The 27585-nt window shown below is 44.2% G+C and overlaps 1 protein-coding gene across 1 annotated transcript in view; it reads right to left on the minus strand.

The window, feature by feature from the left end:
• Nucleotides 1–658: 658 nt before the first annotated feature.
• LURAP1 (leucine rich adaptor protein 1) overlaps nucleotides 659–27585 on the minus strand; it is a 28877-nt gene continuing 1950 nt past the window's right edge. The window contains exon 2 of the mRNA XM_087719727.1: nucleotides 659–2815. Within this exon, the coding sequence (XP_087575853.1) occupies nucleotides 2102–2815 (714 nt within the window). The 3' untranslated portion in view covers nucleotides 659–2101. The remainder of the gene's footprint in view (nucleotides 2816–27585) is intronic.

The following is a 27585-nucleotide window of genomic DNA, read 5'->3' on the forward strand; positions in this document are numbered from 1 at the left end:
ATTTGCAATGATCAAGTGACCCTGAGGACACAGATAAACCTCCAAGTGGCCTCAACTCTCTAGAAGAATGCAAATGACCAGCTGTCTGCTAGGAATATAAATCCTTCCATTCCACCAGCGAGTCAGAACTGAAGAAGCTTCTTGGGTGACAATTGAAACATCTTCAAAAGAAAAAAAACAAGAAAATCCAGCTGCCTCCTGAAAAAACATTTTTGGGTGGAATTGGAAGCATTTAAAACCACAACATGTGATTCCTCATTACAGTTCTAGTGAGCATTGCTTTTTTCCTGATCCTCCCTTCCCTAAACACGTTAATTGCAACTTTAATTGTGAACATAGTTTATTGCAAGGCCCTTAGCCACTTAGTATAATAAATTCATTGCATTTTTATGGGCCAATTAAAAAGAAAGTGGAGCAATTGTTTCTTCAGCCACAATATTCTTTGTATTGTTAAGTATAGGGTTTGTGTATGTATTTTCCTCATTTAACTTTTTTTGATCTGCGATAAACTGATACGAAAGTTTTAAGACTTTTTCAGTATTCTCCTGGACTGAGTCTTAATTCTAAGTAAATTTTAAAAAACTTAATTTCCCCTCCCCCACTCCACAAACCCCCATTTAATATACACACATGGACACATAAGAAAGGAGATGAAACATGGTCTGTATAATCTTGTTAATCCATCACACACAAGCAATATTATCTCCATCAAAATTAGAATTGTTGAGTATTTTATTATGAAATCACAACAAATTCACTGGAATTTATTAAGAAAGGAAAGTTATGCATAAACCTTCCATGTTTTCCTACTCCTTCTATATTTTTTCCATGGGGCGGAAAGTCTTACTTTTCTGAGAAACACAGCAAAATAATATCGGCTTCCAATAAAGAAATTTCACCCAGCAATTCTTTTTCAGGAGATATGACTTTAAACTGGGAAGAGATATATTGGGCAAAATGAGATTATCATATCTCAGTTTATTATAAATTTATATTTTTTAAAGCCAGTGTAGAGCTGCCATTTAAAACTATGACATTGAAACTCAAAATTTGAATGCACATACAGCTGTTTTGGCTTGGGCCCCATGAATGTTGGTTTGCCAATATTATGGTTATAGGAAACAACCAGTCAGGGCACTTTTGCAGTCGAATGCAACGATTCCTCTTTCCATCCCCACTTCCAGCCCAAGAGGCAAAGGCTTACCCAAGGGACTTAATTTGTCTCCGAAGTATAACACAAAAATCTCAGTTATTTTCCAAGCCTAACATAAAAGTGTGTGAGAGGTTATCCCTTATCCCTATATATTTGCTGCACTTTTGTGTTACTTGCAGTCATTTAAAAGTGCAGCACAATGCTTAAGCCTCGGCCCTTCAAGGATTTTCAAGACTCGTTAAACCAACAGACACCCCCCCCCCCCACTATTTTGCTCAGCTTTAGGTTCAGGTGGAAGGCTGGTTCTCATGGTTACCAGAATGAAGGACATATTCAGTCTGTTGAGTGTAATAAATGAATGTGTGGGTTTCTCTGCAGAATTCTACATTCCTTTCTTAAACCTAAGTGATAATTCAAATATCAAGCAAATGAAGAAGCAGTATTTCCTATGACATTAATAATAATAACAATAATAACATTGATTAAAAGAATTGTAGTATCAAAGATTTGTCTCTGGCTTCTTTCATTAAAAAATCAGTTATTCCTAGGGGAGTATGGGTTACATGCAATAGGATTGAGTGCTACTCAAGTGAACAGCTTTGCCAAAAACCTGAAAGTCCAGGTTATGAGCCTACGCCCACTTCCACTCAAATAGAAACTAGAACTGTGGCACACAAGTGCAGCATTGGTAAGCCAAAGGCTTTAAAATAAAGGTGTACAGTATTTTTATATGCCCTTATTCTTGGGAAAGGTTTAAGATCTTAGAAGACGAATGCCATCTGGCTAATATACTTATGTTCTGTTCATCAGCCAATATGTCTCAACAGTTCTGATCAAACCAAAAGACATTCAGACAAAGAAAGCACATCTTGCAGTCCAAGGTGCAAAAAGACTAGTGCATAAAGTCTGGAATCTCTTTATGTTAATCCAGGCAGCCAGTCATGGATGCTACAAAAATGTCACATCTTCTTGAGACTCAGCCCACTGCCATTGGCCATCATATTCCAGGTGCTTCCTGTTATCGAGCTTGCAATTTCCTGAATCCATTTTGCTCTTCCTGGAAGCCTTTACTGCTACACTCTCTTTGTTTGGTTGCTCAGCAGCTGCTGAGGTAAATTTCTCCTCAAGGCTCGGCACTAGCTTAGGAACTTGTATACCCAAGATTCCATTAGCCATTGGTGGTGACAGCTGGACCGGTGCACTGGGCTTGTTAAAACTTTGGCTCTTAACTAAACTAGAGGCCCATTCAGGATACGTTTTGCTTTTGTCTTGCTCTTTGTCCATCTTTGCAAGAAAAATTCTCTCTAGATCTGCCTTCGATCTTTCTAATTCACTTCTGCCTAGAGGTCTACCTAAGGTAGGTGACATTATGGGTTCCACAGAAGAACTTTGTCCATATTCATCCATATCATCAGCTAGTGTGTCCAAATAGCTGCCAATAGATATACTATCCAGTTTGTCATTGGGATCCTGAAGACTATTCCAGCTGCCTCGTCGGGACGTATCTTGACTTTCTACCAAGCTGTATTGACTGCTGGTAAGGCTGCTACAGCGGCTGGTCAGCATCCCTTTTTCCTCAAGAAACCACTTGACAGTTTCTATTCCATCATTTACAGCTACCAGTTGATGGAGGATCTTGATATCTATTGCTCTTAGATAGGCCTGTGAATGAAAGAAGAAGATATAATAAGATTATTATTATTATTATTATTATTATTATTATTATTATTATTATTATTATTATTATTATTATTTATTTATTTATTTATTTATTTATTTGTCTTGTATGCCGCCCACTCCCGAAGGACTCCGGGTGGCTCACAATAGACAAGGGAAAGGGGAAACTGGACAAAGACAACATATTTAAAAACAAAAGCGCAACATTCACAATTTCCATGGAGGTAGATGTTTCTCAGCTCCCCCCAGCCTGCTGGAGCAGCCAGGACTTGGTGGCTTTGCGGAAGGCCAGGAGGGTAGTAAGGGTCCGGATCTCGACAGGGAGATCATTCCAGAGGGCCGGAGCTGCAACAGAGAAGGCTCTCCCCCGGGGGGTCGCCAGCCGACATTGGCTGGCAGATGGAATCCGGAGGAGACCTAACCTGTGAGATCTAATCGATCTGAGGGAGGTAATCGGCAGGAGGTGGTCTCCCAGGTACCCAGATCCGATGCCATGTAGGGCTTTGTAGGTAGCGACCAGCACCTTGAAGCGGATTCGGAGACTAATGGGTAGCCAGTGCAACTCGCAGAGGATAGGTGTAACATGGGTGTACCTGGGTGCACCCACAATCGCTCGTGCGGCTGTGTTCTGGACTAACTGGAGTCTTCTAACACTCTTCAAGGGCAGCCCCATGTAGAGCGCATTACAATAATCCAGTCTTGAGGTCACAAGGGCATGAGTGACTGTCTGAAGGGCCTCCCGATCCAGGTAGGGTCGCAATTGGTGCACCAGGCGAACCTGGGCAAAGGTCCCCCTGGTCACAGCTGACAGATGGTGTTCTAAAGTCAGCTGGGGATCCAGGAGGACTCCCAAATTGCGAACCCTCTCTGAGGGGCGTATAATTTCACCCCCCAGCCTGAGAGATGGAATAATTGGCCAATCTTTGGGAGGGAACATCAGAAGCCACTCGGTCTTGTCTGGATTGAGTGCCAACTTGTTTGCTCCCATCCAAACCCTAACAGCCTCCAGGCACTGGCACATCACTTCTACTGCTTCGCTGAGTTGGCATGGGGCAGACAGATACAACTGCGTATCGTCTGCGTATTGATGGTACTTAATCCCGTGCCGGCGTATGATCTCACCCAGCGGCTTCATGTAGATGTTAAATAGGAGGGGGGACAGGACCGACCCCTGCAGCACCCCATAATTGAGGGGCCTTGGGGTCGATCTCTGCCCTCCGACCAACACCGACTGTGACCTGTCCGAGAGGTAGGAGGAGAACCACCGAAGAACGGTGCCTCCCATCCCCACCTCTCGCAACCGTCACAGAAGGATACCATGGTCGATAGTATCGAAGGCCGCTGAGAGGTCAAGGAGCACAAGGATAGAGGGGTGACCCCTATCCCTGGCCCGCCAGAGATCATTGGTCAGCGCGACCAAAGCAGTTTCCATGCTGTAGCCAGGCCTGAAGTCAGACTGAAAGGAGTCTGGATAATCGGCTTCATCCAAGGACCATCGGAGTTGAGTGGCCACCACTTTCTCAACAACCTTCCCAACAAAGGGAAGGTTGGAGACTGGGCGATAGTTGCTCAAAATGGCTGGGTCCAGAGACAGTTTCTTCAGGAGGGGTCTCACCACCGCATCCTTTAGGAGGGGCGGGAAGATTCCCTCCTGGAGAGTGGTGTTAACAATCGTCTGGATCCAGCCGCGTGTCACCTCCCTGCTGGTCGAGACTAGCCAGGAGGGACACGGGTCCAGTATACAGGTGGAGGCACTCACCGCTCCCATGGCCTTGTCCACTTCATCAGGAGAAGCACATTGAAACTCAATCCATAAAGTATGCTCAAGACCCTCCCCCAGTACCTCGGCTGGTATCATGCAATTGGAGTCCAGCTCTGTCCGAATCCGAGCGACTTTATCCGTCAAATACTGAACAAATTCCTCAGCTCTTCCTTGTAAAGGGTCACCCGCATCCCTCCCTTTCAAGAGGGAGCGGGTTATTCTAAACAAGGCGGCTGGGCGCGATTCGGCGGATGCAATAAGGGCGGCAAAATGCGAACGTTTCGCCGCCCGTATTGCCACGAGATAGGCTCTAATAAAGGCTCTCATCAGTGCTCGGTCTGACTCAGATTTACTGGCCCTCCAGCGGCGCTCTAGGCGTCTCTTTTGGCGCTTCATCTCCCGGAGTTCCTCGGTGAACCAAGGGGCCCTCCTGGATCCGCCGCCTCGGAGAGGTCGCAAAGGCGCAATCGGTTTAGAGCCCCCGTCGCCGCTGTATTCCAAGCAGCAACTAAGGACTCCACCGGATTGTGGACAACAGTGTCAGGTATTTCTCCAAGCGCCGTCTGAAATCCCATAGGGTCCATCAGGCGCCTGGGGCGGAACCACCTAATCGGTTCCTCCTCCCTACAGTGAGGGATTGGAAGTGATCAGACCATGACAAGGGCAAGGTTTTAATGCCCTTCAACTCTAGATCACATCTCCACTGCTCCGAAAGAAATACGAGGTCAAGTGTGTGACCAGCTGAATGAGTCGAACCTCGAATTACTTGGGTCAAGTCCATAGCTGTCATGGAAGCCATGAACTCCTGCGCCCCATCAGAGCGTTCACCAAGTATAGGCAGGTTGAAATCCCCCAGAACCATAAGCCTGGGGAACTCTACCGCCAACTCGGCTACTGACTCGAGGAGCGAGGGGAGGGCTGTTGCAACACTGTTGGGAGGTAGGTACGTTAGCAACAGACCCACTTGACCACCAAGGTCCAACTTCATCAACAGGGACTCACACCCGACAAGCTCCGGAGCAGGGATCCTACGAGGAACTAAAGACCCTCGGACGATGACAGCCACTCCCCCACCCCTTTCTTGGGGTCGCGGCTGATGAAGCACCTGAAATCCTTCTGGGCACATTTCAGTGAGGGGGACTCCTCCCTCCGGGCCCAGCCAGGTTTCAGTAATACATGCCAGGTCTGCCCCCTCATCTAAAATTAGGTCCCGGACAAGGGGAGCTTTGTGAACCACAGACCTGGCATTTAGCAACAACAGCCTGAGACCAGGGCCCTGACAGTTCTCGCCACCTGGCCCTGGAGTGGAACTAACAGGGCTGGAAGGAGGGATCTCTGTGATGTAGCGAACCCTCCTTCCCTGGTAATGGCTAGCCCTGAAGTTCCCATCATACCTGCCCCTCCCCATAGTGACCGTAATGCTCCGGCCCACCCCCACTACTGTAGACCCCATAACCCCTCCCACAGCTTCCACACCATCCAGCAGGCTATTCTTATCACTCATTCTGGGACGGAAGGTAGGTCTGGGCCCCCTACCACTTCTGCAATAGCACTCAGTGGAGGAGGCACCAGGCAGTACTCTCAATCCTCTCATACACACACAGCCACTCACCCATGCATTCCCCACGAGTATTAGTTAAACACAGAAAATACAACAGTATGAGGTTAAAAAAGGTGGGTACAAACATCAGCCAAGCATACCATTCACACTACATTCCTAAAAAAAAAATTCGCGGAGCACTGTGCTAGTGCAATGTAAGACAATGATGTGCAGATGGAGGGCGAGCTGCTCCACTCTTCTCCCCTCCTCTGAGCCCTAGAAAAACTTCCAGGGCCATAGGTCCAAAGTCAATGGTGTGCAAAGCGGCTGTAAACGGAGAGGGCAAGGGATAAGGGTCCGGTATTGGCAAACAGTAGCTTTCCAGTCCTAAGCCCTCCGAATCCAAAGAGAAATTTGTGGACCCCGTGCCGGAGAGTAGTTCTTCTCCCTCTCCTAAGATTGAGCAGGGTCCAAAATCCAGGGGGGCAAAGTCTGGGGGGCCAACGTCTGGGACTGGCCCGAGCTGCTCCAGAAGACGGGGTAAAGGGCACCAATTTCCACAGAGCCAAGTCTTGACCCCTACGGCTGCCATCATTTATCACTCCTAGCCCTGTTCCAACTTTAGCCTTAGTCCTAATCTAATCCTAATTCTAATCCTAATTCTAATCCTAATTCTAATCCTAATTCTAATCCTAATTCTAATCCTAGTTCTAAGCCTAAAGCCTAATGTAACACCAACCCAATCTAACCTCACCCAATCTAACTCTACACCAATCCTAATCCTAATCCTAACCCGAGCGTAGCCTAGCCCTAACCCCCACACTAACTCTACCCCCAACCCTAGCCATGACCCCAACCCTGGTCTCCACCAGCCCTGCCCAGAGGCCGAAAGCACCCACAGATGGTACAGCCCCCAGTACTTATACCTAAACCTATATCTAAACTATACCTAAACTATAAATCTAATTAACTATCTATATCTATCTATACCTAAACCTAAGCCTATACCTATATATCTAACTAAATCTACCTAATTAACTGGGGCTATGGCAGGCAGCAGACGGTCAAAGGGAGGACAGATAGTATGACCAGAGCAGATGGTCCCAGCCAAGGCGAAGGAGAGTCAGTGCTGGGTAGGGAGATGGTAAGGCTCGCCGGCGGCAGTGGAGGGGGGTATCATATGCTGGATGGAAGATCTTCAAGGTAAATTGGAATTACTGTAGACCAGGGGTATCAAACTGTGGGCTGGATGCATCACACTCCGGCCATGCCCACACCAGCTCCGTGAATGGGAAAAACATTGCACAATATCAAGTGATAGCAACGTGATGTGACGGGTTTGACACCTGTGCTGTAGACCATTATAATAGTTAAAGGTCCAATATTTCTCAACACAAACCACATCAATTACAGAAATGTACCTAAGAGACAATTTTTCACATCTAAATGTGCTCAGGATGTTTTCATATGCCAAACAATACCACATCCATTCTAAGGCAACATATTAATAATCCTGCTCCAATACACATGAAAACTCCCACTGAGTTGAGTGAAATGGAAAGGAAAGGATTGTGTGTCAATTAGAGAAAAAGGAAGAATCTGTTGGTAGTCTTGGCCATTCCTGCTTAATAAATGTAGTCCTGGACTTCTAACAGTTCATTTAGTGACCATTCAAAGCTACAACAGCACTGAAAAAAGTGACTTATGACCAGGGGTGGGTTCCTCCTGGTTCGCACCGGTTCGCACAAACCGGTTCGTCGGTGAACCCGGAAGTAATTAACTTCCGGAAATGCCGGTACCGGTCCTGGCCCCTGTCGCTGCAAAACGCCCTTTTGCCGGCGCATCGCAGCTCACTTGCTCATTCCCCCGCACATCCGCAGCTCGCTCCCTCGCTCCCCCGCCCATCCGCACTAAGCCCAGCCTGCCGCTCACTGAGCAGGCTGGAGGCGAAGCGAAGCTTTTTTCGCGCTTGACCTCCATTTGAAAATTCCCTTCAGCCTCCGCTTGCTGCTTCCCCCTCAGGTAAGCAACAAAGCCCCAGCAGCGGGACTCGGGAGGCTTCGAGTGGGTGGCGGTGGCCCAGCTTTCGTGAGCGAAGGCCTCCAGGCCTTCGCTCACGAAAGCTGCGGGCTTGCGTGCACTACGCGGCCGAAGCTGGGTAGGGGGATGGCGGTAGCGGCGGCGGCGGCATTAGCGCCGGCGGTAGCGGCTGAAGGGGGCGGCAGCCTAAGTTTCGCAAGCTAGGCTCGCGTGCACTACGCGGCCGAAGCTGGGTGGGGGGTGGCGTTAGCGGCGGCATTAGCATCAGCAGCGGCGGTAGCGGCGGCGGCGGTAGCAGCAGTAGCGGCTGAAGTGAGGGGGGCAGCGGCCTACCTTTCGCGAGGGAAGGCCTCCAGGCTTTCCCTTGCAAAAGCCACGGGCTCGTGTGCACTACGCGGCCGAAGGTGGGTGGGGGGGTGGCGTTAGCGGCGGTGGTGGTAGCGGCGGCGGTGGCATTAGCAAGCCACTCCCATCCGGTCACATGGGTAGCAAGCCACTCCCACAAAGGAGGCCACGCCCACAGAGTAGGTTCGAACAATTTTTGAAACCCACCCCTGCTTATGACCGTTTTTCACACATATGACCATTACAGCATTCCCATGGTCATGTGATTTACATACAGATGCTTGACAACTGGTTCTGTCAGCCTCTGATTTGCTGCTGCTTTTCGGCTGCCATTAAAACTGGGAGGGAGGGCATGGTATTTGGGGAGGGAATCATTCTGTACTGGAGGGCTGTTTATTGGGAGTTATTCTCACCATCTCTTTGCGCCTGTGGAAGGAGGGGAGTTTCCTGCCGAGGCCAACTGTCCAGCATTCCAACCTGATAATGATTTTTGAAGATGTCTCCCACCTGACAGTTGGGTGAATTATGATTGGACTATGTCCTGGGGTACCAAGGGGAGGGGATTGAATCATATATTGATATCTATTGCTTTGGCGCCTTTTTACTCAGATTCAGCTTTGCTTTGCTTCTCATCGTTTGTAATCAGTAAAAGTACACTTAATTCTGAAACATGGAGTTGAGTGGTTTCTTTCTTGGTTATTAAATGAAGGGGCAGTGACAGGTTCATAGTTATGACACTTGCAGTGTCCCAGGGTCATGCGATCTCCTTTTGTGACCTGACAAGCAATGAGGAAATCACATTCACTTAACAACCATATTCTGAACCTAACAACTGCAGTTATTCACTTAACAATTTTGGCAAGAGAAGTCATAAAATGGGGCAAAACTCACTTAACAAATTTCTCATTTAGCAACATAAATTTTGGGCTCAAGTATGATCATAAATCGGGACTACCTGTATTCCCAAGGATTGAAAAGGTTTCCCAATCCTGATGTCAGTGATATATATTTCCACAAAATGTTGAATAATGGGAGAAAGAATAATAGAATACATTGATAGTGGTTGTCATGTACATAAATGCAAAACTATATAGTTAGTCATAGGCTTTCTCTTGAGCAAAAATAGAATTTATTTCCTCATTCTCTGAAATGAAAGCCCTAAACATTTACCATTATGGAATTGCACAACTACTAAATTATGTATAAATATTTTGAACTTTGAAATATTTAAAAACTACAGTATGTGTGGTCAAGCCAAGAGCCATGAAAATACATTATCTTCAAAATCAAAAGTATACTCACTGATAATATGGAAAACTCCATCCTCATAATAAATTGTCCAGTAGGGACATGACTGCTGATTTTCTACTACCACCTAGTAATTGACATTGGAATAATGTACATCCTATTCTAATGTAAATGCTCTTGTATGATTTATAATGTAATATGTTTGCACCATTTCACTTGGGTGTTGTAATCTTCTGGGAAATTTAGGATGAAAACTCTAATTTTCCCATCAGATACGCTACCAGATATGCCATATTATAATTGATGCCCAGTTAAAAACCAATGTTAGTTTGGAAATGTCTACCACATGTGGCAAAATAGCAGGAATCCTAGCCTTCTATCCACTCTAGTACAGTACAAAAATATAAACTAAGAACAAATTTTGGAAGCTTTACCACCGGCACTTGTAGAGGCATCTAGCTGGGAAAGGCTGAATCAATGAATCAACAAGGAGAAGGCATTTCCTAACATTAAAAATATTATATTTTAATCTGTTTTACTACTGGATTTGCCATTAGGTCTTCTTGCAATTTTATCTCCATAAGCACATTCATTAATACAACTAGTCGTATAAGACCTTATGAAACCATATTAAAAGCACCATCTGTCTCTACCTGTTTATTTTTCAGAATCTGGCATTTTTCCCAATTACTATGAGCTTTTGTGCTGAGCAGTGACATGGTAAAGATTTAAAGTTTTTATGTACCAAGTAGCAATGGCAAACAGCTCCTAAGAAAGAGAATAATCCAACATTATTTGATTGTGAAACAGCTGCTTGGCTATATGAATCAACTTCAAGCAAATTGGAGCTGCCGAAGTATTCGGTCTGTTTACTCTTGAAGGTTGCCCTGCAAGAACAGGAGATGCAGTCACAAAAGGCAGAAGAGAGGCAAAGTTCTTGAAAAGCTAGCACACAACTTGTTTAGAGAAGCTTGATTTATTAACCGTGATTCAAAGAAAACAGTATTGGTAAATGATTCCAGCTGGACTAGATAATGTTGAACTAGCAGATGACAGATGTGAGCACCATGGACAGAGGGGAACAATTCCAAAAATATATGCTTAAAAATTAACCAAAAGGAATGACTTTGCCTATAGGTTAAGAAGAGCAACCCATGGGAAGTGGGAACACTAGAATACACAGATTGGGGGTGGCTTCATAGATTATTCCAGCAAAGCATGATATATAGCAGGGGTATCAAACTCGACTTCATTGAGGGCTGCATCAGTGTTGTGTTTGACCTCCGGGGGCTGGCGTGGGTGTGGCCAAGGTGGGCATGGCCAGCTCAACATCACTCATGTCAGGGGTGCCTGTGGTGGCCTGAGCGCTCTGCCAGCAAAAACAGGTTCCTAAACTCCATTTTCAGCTGCCAAGGTCTCCTACAATTCTCTGCCAGCAAAAATGGACATTTTCAATGGCAGAAGCACCACGGACCAGACCTTCACTGTTTCCAGGGCAGCCTGCGGGCCAGATCTAAGTACCCGGCAGGCTGGATCTTAACCCTGAGCTTTGAGTTTGACATCCCTGATATAGAGGGATCTTTACTTATAAACTGTCTGTTTATAGAATTCTTGATCTAAATGACAATTTATCACATGCAAACTATGACTGCTTACAATCATCTCACACCAGTCTCTAATATTTCCAATAACTATTGTAATTGTCTATGGAGATTCTCTGTCATCCAGGTCATGGTTGTCCCAAAAGAGCTTTTTCAAGAGGCAACTGGACTTTCTGGTTTTTCTCTGAAGACGTTTCGTTTCAAGAGCTGAAGAAGCTTCTTGGATGAGAAGCAAAAAGAAAAACAAGACAGTCTAGTTGCCTCTTGAAAAACCACCTTTGGGATAGTGATTGTGATGTGAAAAGAACGTCAGCTTTATATATTCCACATTTGCCACTTCTTTATCTTGAAACCAAAGCAACTAATTCAGCACCATCTGTTAATATGAAAGAAGAATCAGATTCAATCCAGGATCTTGACCTACTTTTATTGAGGTGGAATGATCCTAGGTGTGCTTTTAAAGGAAATTGTTTTCCTTTGATAATTCGCCATAGTTGTCTTTGAACTGAATATTCCACAATAGCAGATTAGTATTCACAATTAATAATCTCTACATTCTAGTTGTGCAACTTGAACTTAGAAAGAAGAACATGAATGAACAAATGGAGGAATTGTATCTACGGAAATATTTTTCCAGAAACCCTTTCAAAACATCAGGAAAAGACTTGAGAACAAATAGGACATGAATCCAGTTGCACAAGGTTATGGTCTTATTTTTGAACAAAAGCAAACACCTGGTGTTTGTTCAAGAGCTGTGACTAACATGTTGCAGCAATTCCCAAAGAGTGGAATGAATTGTTTTATCTGCAAGGGGATGGATAACTTGGAGGGAAGAGGAAAGGCTCTGAATTCCATCTTAATTGTTATTTGTAGCTTTCAAAACAAGCTCTTTATTGTTAAAAAAATTCAAAGAAAATACAGTGCCAACAGCACCTATATTTGTTGGTAATGTCAATATGTCTATCTAAACCTTATAAACTTAGCAATATATTTTAATGGTACATCAGCTAGAACAGATACCCAATCAAAAACACATCCAATATATCCGACTGTAGGTCATACGACCTGAGGTTCCTGTGAATTATAGTGCAAAACATCAGGAAAAGCACCGTAGGAAAATGACTCATTAAGAGTGAGATGTGGTTGATTAACCATGCTCATAAATCCACCTCAGGTTAATGAGGAATGCAAATTCCTCTGGAAATACTCCCACCTTGGAAATGAGATTAACTCTATAGAATGCTCCAAGAACGAATCACAGGATTCATTTCACTGGGCAGCTGCTGACTTTTTCAATGATTCCTAAACATCTGGGCGTAGGAGGACTCCCGGTTTCACATTACTTTCTTAGACATTTGGGACTTTTTTCAGCTTTACTAGAGGGAGGAAACGTTATCCTCTCCCTCTGTATACCATCTGTGGATTGTGGCTGGGTTTTCTTGTACGACCTTCGCATGCTGCGCAATTTTTAATTGGTATGGTGAGTGTATGGGACTTGCATGTGTGAATGAATGATCCCACTTTTTTATTACCCCATTATTGTTGTATTTTATGTGTTTTTAATTATTACGTGGGGACTGCTTGAGTGAACAAATGAGTGTGTTTGATTCGGAGGGCCTGTCGGGGAACGCGGGAACCATAGGGGTGGTTGATGGGACTACGGACACGGGAGTGGGACGGAGCATTACGGTCATAACAGGGAGGGGCAGATATGGCGGGGACTTTAGGGCTGGCCATTACCGGGGAAGGAGAGCTCGCTACGTTACAGAGATCCCTCCTTCCGGCCCTACGAGTCCCACTCCAAAGCCAGGTGGTGTGAGTAATCAGGACCCTGGCCTCAGGCTGCTGGCGCTAAATGCCAGGTGTGTAGTTCAGAAAGCTCCTCTCGTCCGGGACTTAATTTTGGACGAGAGGGCAAACCTGGCATGTATTACTGAGACCTGGCTGGGCCCGGAGGGAGGAGTCCCCCTCGTAGAGATGTGCCCAGAAAGTTTTCAGGTGCTCCATCAGCCGAGAGCTCAGAGAAGGGGTGGGGGTGTGGCCGTTGTTATCCGAGAGTCTCTAGCACCTCGTAGGATCCCTGCTCCGGAGCTTGTCGGGTGTGAGTCCCTGCTGGTGAAGTTGGACCTCAAGGGTCAAGTGGGTCTGCTGCTAACGTACCTGCCTCCCAACTGCGTTGCAGCAGCCCTCCCCTCGCTCCTCGAGTCGATAGCCGAGCTGGCAGTTGAGTTCCCCAGACTTATAGTTCTGGGGGATTTCGCAGGAGTAATGGCTTCCATGACAACCATGGGCTTGACCCAAGTAATCCAAGGACCAACCCACTCAGCGGGTCACACGCTCGACCTCGTATTCCTCTCGGAGCAGTGGAATTGTGATCTTGGTCTGAGGGGTAGTGAGATCTTGCCCCTGTCATGGTCAGACCACTACCTATTGAGGCTTGACTTTCGGAGACCAAACCCCCACTGTAGGGAGGAGGAGCCGACCAGGTGGTTCTGCCCCAGGCGACTTATGGACCCTTTGGGGTTCCAGACGGAACTTGGGGTTATTCCTGATACTCTCGCCCGCAGTCCGGCAGAGACTCTGGTTGCTGCCTGGCACTTGGCAGCGACGAAGTCTCTTAACCGGATTGCGCCTCTACGGCCGCTTCGAGGCACTGGATCCCGGAGGGCTCCTTGGTTTACTGAGGAACTCCGGGAGAGGAAGCGCCAAAGGAGATGCCTAGAGCACTTATGGAGGACCAGTAAATCCGAACCGAACCGAGCACGTTTAACAACCTGCACCAGAGAGTACATTCAGGCAATTAGGACGGCTAAGAGAACATACATTGCCTCTCTGGTTGTGTCTGCTGAGTCACGCCCAGCCGCCCTGCTTAGGATAACCCGTTCCTTCCTAAATAGGAGGGATACGGGCGATCCGCTGCAGGGTAGGGCTGAGGATTATGTCCAGTTCCTCGCAGACAAGGTTGCTCGGTTCCGGGCGGACCTGGACTCCAATTCTGCAGAACCAGCCGAGGCACTAAGGGATGATCTGGTAAGCCATCGCTGGGTTGAGTTTCAAGCTGTTACCCCTGAGGATGTGGACAAGGCGATGAGAGCTGTAGGAGCCTCCACATGTGTGCTGGACCCGTGCCCTCCTGGCTGGTTGTCAACAGCAGAGAGGTGACACGAGGCTGGATCCAGGCGGTTGTTACCGCCTCTCTTCGGAAGGGGGTCTTTCCCCCCGCTTTAAAGGCGGTGGTGGTGAGACCCCTCCTGAAGAAACCATCCTTGGATCCAGCTGTTTTAAATAACTATCGTCCGGTCTCCAACCTCCCCTTTGTGGGGAAGGTTGTTGAGAAGGTGGTGGCCTTTCAGCTCCAGCGGTCCTTGGAGGAAGCCAGTTATCTCGATCCTTTCCAGTCAGGCTTCAGACCTGGCTGCAGCACAGAAACCGCTTTGGTTGCGTTGACCGATATTCTTTGGAGAGCCAGGGATGGAGGCCACGCCTCCATCCTGGTGCTCCTTGACCTCTCAGCGGCTTTCGATACCATCGACCATGGTATCCTTCTGCGACGACTGCAGGAGGTGGGGGTGGGAGGCGCTGTTCTACAGTGGTTCTCCTACCTCTCGGACAGGTCGCAGTCGGTGTTAGTTGGGGAGCAGAGATCAACCCCTAGGCCCCTAACGTATGGGGTGCCACAGGGTTCGGTCCTGTCCCCCTTACTTTTCAACATCTACATGAAACCGCTGGGTGAGATCATTCGACGGCACGGGATAAAATACCACCAATATGCGGACGATACCCAGTTGTATCTGTCCGCCCCGTGCCAACTCAACAAAGCGATGGATGTGATGAGCCAGGGTCTGGAGGCTGTTAAAGATTGGATGGGGGTCAACAAGCTTGTGCTCAATCCAGAAAAGACCGAGTGGCTGCTGTGTTTCCCTCCCGCGAATTGGCCAAGTGTTCCATCTCTCAGGCTAGGGGGTCAAATTCACTGTTCCCTCTAAGGTGCGCAGCCGCGCGGCCGCGCACATGGCAAGAAACCCCCGCGCAGAGGTTTCTAACTCCCGCGCAGAGGTTTCTTTCAAAGCAAACGTGGGGAAGTCCTTTGCAGGCGGCTAGAACTGGCCGCCTGCAAAGGACCTCCCCAAACTTGTTTCAGCGGCAGCTCTCAGCCTGGCGGCAGCGTCACCCAGACTGTGAAAGGAGGGGGAGGAGGAGGGAACCAAAGAGAGCTTTTACCGAGTCTGCGCCCCACAGCCAGGACCGTCCTTGCGCCTCAAGCCGCGTTTCTTCCCGCAAAGCCCTTCGGGCAACCCGAGAGTTCCGCTTGACGCCAGAAGGGCTTTGCAGGAAGAAACGCCGCGTTTCTTCCTGCAAAGCCCTTCTGGCGTCAAGCGGAACTCTCGGGTTGCCCGAAGGGCTTTGCGGGAAGAAACGCGGCTTGAGGCGCAAGGACGGTCCTGGCTGTGGGGCGCAGACTCGGTAAAAGCCTCTCTTTGGTTCCCTCCTCCTCCTCCTTCTTTCTGGAGCCCCTTCCTCAAAGATTTGGTACCAAAGCAATGGCGGTGAGGAAGTTGTGTCTTTTGGATTTTGCACTGTTGTCTTTTCAATGGTTCTCAGACTGGTTGAACCTTTAGCAGCTGGGGTGATATTCTTTACTGTTAAGGTTACAATTGGATGTGTTGGACAAATCTTAAAAGATGAAACTTTTATTAAAACGTTTGACTTAACTAAAAACGTCTTCCTTTTTCTTCTTCTTCTTAAATATGATTTATTTATTTATTTTTACTTCAGAAGTTTGATGACCGTTGTACAAACTAATCCAACCTAAATGTAGAGGAGGAGAAGAAGGGGGGGATTTAAAAAGAGCAGAGGAAAAAGAAAAGAAAGCATGAAGAAAACATAAAGAAAGGGATGGGAGGGAGGGAAGGAAGGAAGGCACTTTATGTTGAAACAGAAAATATTATATAAGGAAGAAAATGGAAATAACTTAGGAAGGAAGGAAGGAAGGAAGGAATTGCACTTAATATTGAAGGAAAAGAGAATGAAGGAAAAAGTATTGGAAGGATTGAAAGAAGGAAGGAGGAACAAAGAATTACACTTAATATTGAAATGGAAAAGAAAATATAATGAATGAAAGAAGAAGTATAGGAAGGGAAGGAAGGAAGGAAGAAAGAAAGAAAGAAACAAAGACTGTTGAAACAGAAAAGATAATATAAGGAAGAAAATGGAAAGACGTATAGGAAGGAAGGAAGGAAAAAAGGAAGACAATGTTGAAATGGAAAAGAATATAAGGAATAAAATGGAAAAAAGTATAGGAAGAAAGGAAGAAATGTACTTAATATTGAAACAGACAAGGGAATGAAGGAAAAAATATTGGAAGGATTGAAAGAAGGAAGAAAGAATGGAAGGAACAAAGACAATGTTGAAATGGAAAAGAATATAAGGAAAAAAATGGAAAAATGTTAGGAAGGAAGAATTACACTTAATATTGAAACAGTTGAATATAATGAAGGAAAAGGAAACAGGAATAAGGGAGGGACAGAGGACTTCAGCTCCCAGAATTTCCCTGGCTGAAGAATTCTGGGAACTGAAGTCCACCCCTCGTAAAGTGACCAAGGCTGGGAAAAGAATCCGCACTAGGGACAATGCAAGCTATGCTTCACCCCGTCAGTCCATCTTAGCGTGCAAGAAAGACATCAGACAACGCCATAGTTGCTATGGTAGCATTTGGCTATGCGCAGCGATGCTCTCCTGGTCTTTATGGGTGGGAGGGGGCAGTTGAGCTATGATGCTAATCCCCTCGTGGGAACACAGAGGGTGGGAGAAGAGAACCAAAGAACTTCAAACTCCAAGGTTCTGGAGTGGAGAATAAGGGGATCAACTTTGTCTAAATGATATTGACATATAAAGAACGGTTGTAGGAACTGGGTATGTCCAGTTTGATGAAAAGAAGGACTAGGGGAGACATGATAGCAGTCTTCCAATATCTCAGGGCCCAGGGTTGCTCCAAAGAAGAGGGAGTCAAACTATTCTCCAAGGCACCTGAAGGCTGGACAAGAAGCAATGGATGGAAACTAATCAAGGAGAGAAGCAACCTAGAACTAAGGATAAATTTCCTGACAGTGAGAACAATTAACCAATGGACCAACTTGCCTCCAGAAGTTGGGAATGCTCCAACACTGGAAGTTTTAAAGAAGATTTTGGATAACCGTTTGTCTTAAGTAGTGTAGGGTTTCCTGCCTAGGCAGGGGGTTGGACTAGAAGACCTCCAAGGTCCCTTCTGTCATTCTATTCTACGATTAGGGGACTGGAGGCTAAAACATATGAAGAATGGTTGCAAGAACTGGGTATAATGAAAAGAAGGAATTGGGGAGACATGATAGCAGTCTTCCAATATCTCAGGGGTTGCCACAAAAAAAGAGGGAGTCAAGCTATTCTCCAAAGCACCTGAGGGCAGGACAAGAAGCAATGGGTGGAAACTAATCAAGGAGAGAAGAAACTTAGAACTAAGGAGAAAATTCCTAACAGTTAAAACAATTAACGGAACAGCTTGCCTCCAGAAGTTGTGAATGCCCCAACACTGGAAGTCTTTAAGAAGATGTGGGATAGCCATTTGTCTTAAGTGGTGTAGGGTTTCCTGCCTAAGCAGGGAGTTGGACTAGAAGACCTCCAAGGTCCCTTCCAATTCTATTTCTATTGTATTCTCTATATTCTATTCTTTCTCTGTTCTATTCTAATCTCTTCTGAACTAAATGTTTATCTAGAACTCAAATAAATAGCTGCTTTTTGGTTTTATTTTTTTTAATATTTATCAGTCTCTCTTTTATTCCATACTTCTGGTTGAAAGACTATTCTATGTCATGCTAAACAAATGCATATTCTAGTGGCGGCGGGAGCTCGTTGGCATCTTCAGCAGCAGCCCTGCCTCCTGTGAAAAAAACGAAGATGGAGCAGATCCACGCAGATGACGTTGCTGCAACATGACTGGAGGAGGAATTCTGGGAGTTGAAGTCCACAAGGCTTAAAGCTGTCAGGTTTGAAGACCCCTGGGTTTTTTTTCCTAAAGGGTTAGGGGTGCGAGGGTCTTGTAACTTGACAGCTTTAAGACTTGCACGCTTCAATGCCAGAGTTTCTGAGCCAACATTTTGGTTGCTAAGCAGGACCGTTGTTAAGTGATACTGATATTATATAACACTTTTAATTAAGCGGGTACCTTGAATAAACATAACTTTGAGTTTCAAATAATACTGATTTCGTTGTTGTCTTAGGTGACATCTGTGAAAAAAATTCAGGTGCTCAGGCATGAAAATGTGCCGCTCAAACACTATACTTTTCCGCTCACACTGAAAAAAAATTAGAGGGAACATTGGTCAAATTATACGCCCCTCAGACAGGGTTCGCAACTTGGGAGTCCTCCTGGACCCACAGCTGACCTTCGAACATCATTTGTCAGCTGTGACCAGGGGGGCATTTGCCCAGGTTCGCTTGGTACACCAGTTGCGTCCCTACCTGAAGGAGGCCCTCACAACAGTCACTCGTGGGAGGCCCTCACAACAGTCACTCGTGCCCTTGTGACCTCTAGGCTGGAATACTGCAATGTGCTCTACATGGGGCTGCCCTTGAAGAGCATTCGGCGACTTCAGCTAGTCCAGAATGCGGCCGCGCGAGCGATTGTGGGTGCACCTCGCTTCACCCACGTTACATCTATCCTCCGCGAGCTGCACTGGCTGCCTGTCGATCTCCGGGTGCGCTTCAAGGTGCTACTTATCACCTATAAAGCCCTTCATGGTAGTGGGCCTGGGTATTTGAGAGACCGCCTACTGCCAATTACCTCTACTAGACCGATACGATCGCATCGATTAGGCCTCCTCCGAATTCCATCTACTAGCCAGTGCAAACTGGCAACTACCCGGAGGAGAGCCTTCTCGGTGGCTGCTCCGACCCTCTGGAACAAACTCCCCGTGGAGATTCGGACCCTCACCACCCTCCAATCCTTCCACGCCGCTTTGAAGATCTGGCTGTCCTGGCTGGCCTGGGGTTAAGATTCCAACCCCACCCGAATTGTGTGACTGTTGTGCTCTCTTTTAATATGTTGTATTGTTTCCATATTGGAATACTGTTTGTCTTTCCCCCCCTCCCTTTTTGAATTGTGAGCCGCCCTGAGTCCCCCCAGGGAAAAGGGCAGCATACAAATAAAGGAAATTCAAATTCAAATTCAAATTCCTTTTTGTAGATTTAAATTTGTTTTCAAAACAAAAAGGCTTTATTTTAAAATATGTATTATTTCAGCCTGAAATATCAAGAATTTATGGAAGGGTATTCATAGAACAAGGGACGGGGCTAGGCTAGGTTAGGCTAGGCTAGGCTAGGCTAGGAGAGTTGGAAGGGACCTTGGAATTCTAGTCCAATCCCCTGCTCAGGCAGGAAACCCAATACCTGTGATGGCAAACTTATAGCACGCATGCCACAGGTGGCACATGGAGCCATTTCCAAGGGCAAGGTGTTGCCCTGTTAGTTCCAGCATGCATGTGCACAGTGGCTAGCTGATTTTCGGTTTTGTTTTTATGCCTTTTTTCACCCTGCAGAGGCTTTAGGAGGCATTCCTAAGGTGACCAGATGTCCCGATTTTGGCAGGACAGTCACGATTTATAACAATTTGTCCCGTGTCCCGGGGTGTTTTAAAAAAGTCCCGATTTTCTGGCTTCATGTTGAAAGCCCAGTGGATTTGCTTAAGAAATCCTAACCGGGGCAAAACAAAAGACACCCTGTCTAATCCCTCTCTCTGTCTCAATACTTTCATTGAAGATATTAAAATGTTAAAGCAAGAAAACGGACCCCCCCCCGTGGCCCTTTTACCTCATTTTATAAGAAAAGATGACCCAGTACCATAGAGCTCCAGGAAATACTTGACTAGAGATGTCGCGAGTGTTCCTTCCTGGATTTTCCAGAGGGGAGGGGCATGGAGGTTGGAGGTTGGCTTGTGTGGAAAAAGTGGTGACAAAGTTTCTTTGAAAAATATTTCCCTGACTAATTTCACCATTTTAATTTGCTCAGTTCTTTGTATTAACATCTACATCATTCTGGATTGACTTGGAGTTCCTGCCTGCTGGTAAGTGAGCTGGGTTTTTTTCTTTTATTTTTTTAATGTATTTTAAAATAATATTTCATTTATTGTGCATAGGATTTTTTTTAAAGTTTTATTCTGTGTGGATTCTTTTTTTTAATTGTCTTAGACTATTTAAAAAAGATTTTATCCAAAATAAATTGAAATGAAACCATTTTTAAAAATTCTATGCACAATACTTTGAAATATATTGTGCATAGAATTTTTAAAAATAGTTTTACTTCAATTTATTCTGTGTGGAATTGTTTGAAATGTTTTACTTCAATTTATTCTGTGTGGATTCTTTTTTTAAATTGTCTTAGACTATTTAAAAAAAGATTCTATCCAAAATACAAAATACCAGCTGCAGTTATTCATTTAAGAACTGTGGCAAGAAAGGTGTTATAATGGGCTTAGTGACCAAAGTTACAATGGCATTGAAAAAAGTGACTGATGACCATTTTTCACACTTAGTGACCATTTTCACACTTAGCGACCGTTGCAGCATCCTCATGGTCATGCGATCAAAATTTTGATGTTTGGCAACAGTTACAATTTATATTTGTAAATTGTAGTTATGTTGAAATAAAAAAAATATTACAATACTATTTTTGCGTTGTATGAAAAATTTTGTTGCTCCGTATAAAATTTTTAATCAAGCCCCCCCCCCCCTCAAAGGTGCCCCTCTTTACCAATCTGAAAATCTGGTCACCTTAGGCATTCCCGAACTTCCGGTTTGCGTGTTGGGCTATTTTTCGCCCTCCCCAGGCCTCAGGAGGCTTTCCTGAAGCATCCGTTGGACAAAAAATAGCCCAACGTGCCTCCCGCTTCGTGTTTCAGTGAGGTCTGTGCACATGTTCGGGGGGGGGGGGTATTTTGCGCACATGCGTGGGGGGAGGCCAGTGCATAATAGGTGTGGCCACATGCATATGAGACACCCCCCACACACTCCCTCCCGCTTTTGGCATGCCTCGACAAAAAGGTTAGTCATCACTGCCCTATACCATTTCAGACAAATGGCTATCCATACTCCCCACTCAGTGTTGGGGCATTCACAATTTCTGGAGGCAAGCTGTTCCACTCATTAATTGTTCTAACTGTCAGGAAATTTCTCCTCAGTTCTAAGTTGCTTCTCTCCTTGTTTAGTTTCCATCCATTACATATTAATGCTTAAAAGTATAAGTGTCTAAAGGTCTCCTTATCCACAGTCCATGCATTCCAGATGAAGATTTGCTACAATAATAAGGATCTTTCCAATGGGAGATGCAGCTACTGATCTGAAATGGGTCTCTTCAGTAATAGAGCCAATAGTTAAAGTGCTGGCTAAAGTTATAGTTAAAGTTAAAGTTTTAGTCCTATCAAGGCATGAAAGCCAGCTGGATGACTTTGGACTAGTCCCTGTCTCTCAGCCCACAAACTGCCTTGTTGCTGAGAGGAAAACAGGAAGCAGAACACTATATAAACTGCACAAAATAAAGGTAAGATATACAGGTAATCCTCAACCTACAAACCATTCATTTAGTGGAACAGTACTGAAAAAAGTGACTTATGACCATTTTTCACACTTATGACTATTGCAGCACTCCAGTGGTTACGTAATCAAAATTTGGATACTTGGCAACTGGTATGTATTTATGATGGTTGCAATGTCCCGGGGTCATGTGATCATCTTTTGTGATTTTTCTTTAACAGGCAAAGTCAATGGGAAAACAAGGTTCATTTAACAACTGTATTTTTAACCTAACAGTGATTCACTTAACCACTGTGGCAAGAAAAATTATCAAATGGGGCAAAATTCCTTAACCAGCGTCTTGCTTAGTAACAGAAAGTTTGGGTTCAACTGTGGTTGTAGGTTGAGGACTACCTATATATCTATTAATAAATAAGTGTTAAAATAGATACATAGACGCTTGACTCCCTCACAGTGAAAGATGCCTAATACCGACTGTATTGTCTGTTCAGTCTCAGGCAAAAGGATTTTTATTCTCCCAGGCCTTTGTAATTTACAAATACATCTACCACATAGACATTTTTAAAACTTCTGGCTGATGCTTTCATTATACATTAATTAATGTGTCACTTTTTGTGTATTTGAGTTATTACTCTAAGGGTTTTTCTTTTAATCTTGTAATTATTATGTATCACAACCCATCTGGAAAAACTTGGTTTTACTGTAAAGGATGGCATATGAATGTTAAAAGTCAATTACAAATCCTTCAGGACTTTGCAATCACAATTATAACATTTTCTCCTCCCATTTTCTCCGAAACAGGAGAAAAGTAGGGGGGAAAGCCGTAAAAATTAGCCCAGATCTCTGATCTTTATCTAATATATTGTTTCTCAACCTCAGCACTGACTTCAACTCCAAGAATTCCATGGACCTTAATTTGCTGAGATTGAGAAATACCGGTCTAATGTTTTACTCTATGTTGGAGCTAATATTGCAGCTATAGATAGAGTGCACTGTATTACAATGCATTAGATGATACTTTTAAAATCCCTCAGGACCTTCCTAATTAAACTCTCGACTGTTTTCATTGTTATTTAATTACTATCTCAGAGTACAGAAAATCATCTCTACATTGATGGGCATATTGTGCACATTTGCAGTCTTACTTTTGAACTAAAATGATGCTAAAGAATTCCAATAGCATATGATTATCTGAGATTTATGTGCCAAGGCCACCCAGTCATCAATCAAATTACAGCAATCTCCAATGAAAAGAGGGATGATAAATAGAGGTGGGCCTCAAGGGGTTCTCTGTCCAGTTTTTGGGTGGGCGTGGCCTGGTTGGCCTCCTGTACCACAGTGGGGGAGGTTTGCCTTCCCTGGGTCCTGGAGGCTTTTTTTGGGCCTCCGGGAGGGTGAAAACGGCCTCCCCAGGCTCCGGAGGCCCTCTGGATGCCTCCCCAAATTTCTGGTAGGTCCTCCCCAAGCCTCCGCGCACTCCCTGCACTTTCTTGCATCCAAAACGAGCTGCGTGGGGACTCCTGGGAGCGTGGTGGGCGAGGCCAGCCAGGAGTAGGATTTGGGGGTTCTCCAAACTGCACACAATCTTAGCTAGAGGTTCTCCCAAACCCCTGCAAACCCCCAGCAGCCCACCCCAAAAAGTAAGCTTGGCAGAATGCAGTTAATAAAAAGGGCTGTGGATCTTTATATTTTGTTTTGCACACATCTGACCCAGAAAATTTAAAATACAGATTCTACAAAGAATCCCATCCCCACAACGATGTTCATGAAAACGATCCTATGATTTCATTTTCTTCTAGCCCAGGCTTGCTTCAATTACAAATAGTTCTTTTAGTCAGTTAAGAATTATAATCCTAGTACTTTAGTCTGTGTTTATTTAGTTTCATCACATAACATGGCATTTAAAGCATGTAAACTAGTAGATAGCTAACAAACAAAACACCAAACCAGAGAATTAAATTTACTTTGATAATAAATGATTCAGAAGAGCAGCAGAAAATTACAGAATACAACCAAAAGAAAATGCCAATTAAAAGCATAGAGAAAGTTAAACATTAAATGAAACGATGCAACAATTTTCAATCCAGATCAAATATATTCCAACCAAAGATAAAGATCTGCTTCACAAACTTTCAAAAAGCTTTTAGAAAGGGATTTTGGAACCTAGATGCCACCATCAGAAAGGCTTCCTTGTGTATTTCACTGAATATATTTTCTAGGACATTTTTACTCAGAAAAAAAGATAAAATCTTTGAGTAATGCTCATCCATGAAATTGTCTTGGAAACAATATGGAAATGGTGTGCCAATGTTTCCTTTAAGGGTGTTTTTCAGCTTCCCAAACTAGCCTGCAGCCCTGATATTTCCCAAATAGTAACTGGACTTCCAAGTACAGACCAGATGAGCAGGAACAACTACGTGCTAAAGCCTGGAGCAAGTGTCCCAAACAAGATAAGAAGAACTTCAAAACACATTACACATACTTTTCTGTATCAGATGGTTCAGTGATATCCAACAGGATGAATTACCTCAAGTTACATTTTGACATTTTATCTGTTAGCCATGCTGACTGGCATTTAGAGAGCTAGCACATCAGTGACAAAAGCTTTGGAAAAAGCATGCATGGCCAGCTCACATTGGCTGGAAAGGGAAGTAGGAGTTTTTCTTAATTCTTCTCCTTTACATCTTGGTTAAGAAGGCACCTTTTGAAACCCAGAGGGTCAGGGAGAATTAACTGTATCAGCCTCAGTAGGAAAGCTGACCTCCCAGGAAATAATGGCCGTCCCAGGAAATAGCAATAGCAATTGCATTTAAGATTTATATACCGCTTCAGAGTGCTTTACAGTCCTCTCTAAGCGGTTTACAGAGTCAGTATATTGTCCCTAACAATCTGGGTCCTCATTTTACCGACCTCAGAAGGATGGAAGGCTGAGTCAACCTTGAGCCTGGTGAGATTCGATCCGCCAAACTGCTGGCAGTAGATGTAGCCTGTAGTACTGCATTCTAACCACTGCACCACCGCAGCTCACCGAAGTTCAATACTACTACTACCTACCGTATTTTTTGGAGTATAAGATGCACCTTTTTCCCTCAAAAAAGAGGGTGGAAATCTGGGTGGGTCTTATATACTCAATACAGCATTTTTGGCCTCCCAAAACCCTGCCCCCTTTGCAAAAATGCCCATGCATAGCCTTTAGGAGGCTTCCAGAGTGCTTCTGGGGGCTGGGGAGCTGAGCAGAAATGAGCAAAAAAATGGGCCAATTTTTGCTCGTTCCCCCCCACCAGCACTCAGGAGCACTCTATAAGCCTCCTAAAGGCTATTCATGCCCTTTTTTGACAAAAAAAAAAAATGGACCCATTCTCGCAAAAAACAGGCCATTTTTGGGAGGTCTGCAGAGTGCAAAAAAATTTTTTTTATTTTGCCTCTTCAAATTCTTGGTGCATCTTATACTCCGAAAAATACAGTAAATCATTTTGGCGGCAATCTCTAGTAAGAAAACTACTTTTCCTGGATTTATAATTAAGATATAATTCTCAGATGAGAACTACAGATAATTCTCAACTTACGACCACAATTGAGTCCCAAATTTCAGTTGCTAAGTGAAATATTTGTTAAGTGAGTTTTGGCCCATTTTATGGCTTTTCTTGCTCCAGTTGTTAAGTGAATCACTGCAGCTGGTAAATTAGTAGCATGGTTGTTAAGTGAAACTGGTTTCCCCATTGACTTTACTTGTCAGAAGATCTCAAAAGGTGGTCCCATGACCCCTGGACACTGCAACCGTCATAAATATGCGTCCGTTGGCAAGCATCCTAATTTTGATCATGTGACCATGGGGAGGCTGCAACTGTTTTAAGTGTGAAAAATGGCCATGTCCATTTTTCAGGGATGTTGTAACTTTGAACGGTCGCTAAATGAGCTGTTGTAAGTGGAGGACTACCTGTACAGCTCCAAATTGGACATATAACTTTGCACCAGATTAAGGAATTGGAGGCAATCAAGTTAGACTTGCTCTGCTGGCAATTCCAAGACATGTGGTTCTGTTTTAGCATGTACATGCAAACAGTGAAAACAGTCTGATTCACCACATGAAAATCAATCTCCTAAATCAGCCATTTGTGGCAATGCAGCTTGTAACTTAATCCATCCCAACTGCTTTTCTTCCACGTTTCTCAGCATCCTTGTAAATGAAGAAGTTTGTGATGGAAACAAAGTACATGACGGATGAAAATATCCTCAGTTTGAAAAATCAAAACAACACCCCTCTTGCTAAGAAACCTTATGAGTATTTTCATGCTGGGGAGCAGATGTCTCCCTCAGGCAAACAGCCAGCCTGTGTGTGGAGAATGAAGGCCTGTTTCATTGCATTCTGTTTTCTGCCTAGAGAAACAATCTCGGGACAAAACTATTTTCTCTCATTCTCTGTCTTGTGTTGAGATGGAAAAGTAATACTTAGATGCCAAGTTTCATATGAAAGATGATTTTAAAAATGGGGATTCGATTAGTGTTGAGGCCCAGCTACTTATTACAATGCTGATTGGGATATTCGGTTCCTAAATTTTTTAAAAAAATGAAAGATCAGAAGTAAGCTGAAGACTATTCAACTTGAAATTTTATGTGACAATATTTTCCATTTTTATGGATATCTCAACCCGATCATGTATATATTGACTCAGAAAGAAAGAAATCCAAGTTTAGAGGGATTTAGTCTTGTATAAATGGGCTGCAATGTAAATTACACCTGGATGACACACTGCAAAGTTATTTAAATTATTGATTTAATTTGATTTAGAGCATGCTCAACTTCCAGACACCTCTGGATGTCTTACATGTTAACAGTAGAAGCAGTGAAAGGAAAATAAAAAAGAGAAACATGTATATTTGTTTTGTGACTATTGTTTTTTTTTAATTTTTTTTACTACAGATGCATTTTTCCAAGTTAATGTTTGTTAATAATGTTATATTACATATATTTTGTATGTAATAAATGAACCTGTAAGCCTCTGAGAATCATTTGACTGTGGCTGGTAATAAACAAACTAAATATATTTATTAGTTATATTTTTCCCTTTCCATGACCAATTCTTGTAGCTTCCCTGGACAAGTTCTTGCAGTTTTCTTGGCAAGTATTACCAGAAATCGTTTGCCATTGCTTGCCTAATGATGGACTAGAACTCAAAACGTCACGATTTCTAACTTGATGCCTTAACCACTACACCAAACTGGCTCTAAGAAATGTGTACATTCTCCTATTTGAATCTCCCTTGCCCTAAGGTTCAATTATAATAAATCTGCCATGATGCAATTTGCATGATTAAAAACAATTATAATAATAACGAGCTGTAATCCTGCTTAGATGATCCTCAAAACAGTTAAGCAGGTTTGGACTTGATTAGTACTCAGATGAAAGGCAATCAGGGCAATAGACTAACATGAGAAGTTTAAAAAAAATCTCAAACAGAATAACAAACTATTCCCATAGTCAGAGTTCTTTTACAATTGAAGAAAAAAATCTTAAAGGACAAGATACGGATGCAGACATGAAGCTATCTAGAATTGAACTTGACTGGCTCTTACCTAGCGCCTGTTTAGTTTAGTTCTAGGTGCCAAGAAAATTCAAGCTGGACACACTAAAATCATTTTATGATTACTTCAAGCACACT

The sequence above is a fragment of the Thamnophis sirtalis genome, unplaced genomic scaffold, assembly GCF_051295495.1.
Source record: "Thamnophis sirtalis isolate CommonGarterSnake01/CBP01778 unplaced genomic scaffold, rThaSir2_p1.2 scaffold_7, whole genome shotgun sequence".
Taxonomy (NCBI): domain Eukaryota; kingdom Metazoa; phylum Chordata; class Lepidosauria; order Squamata; family Natricidae; genus Thamnophis; species Thamnophis sirtalis.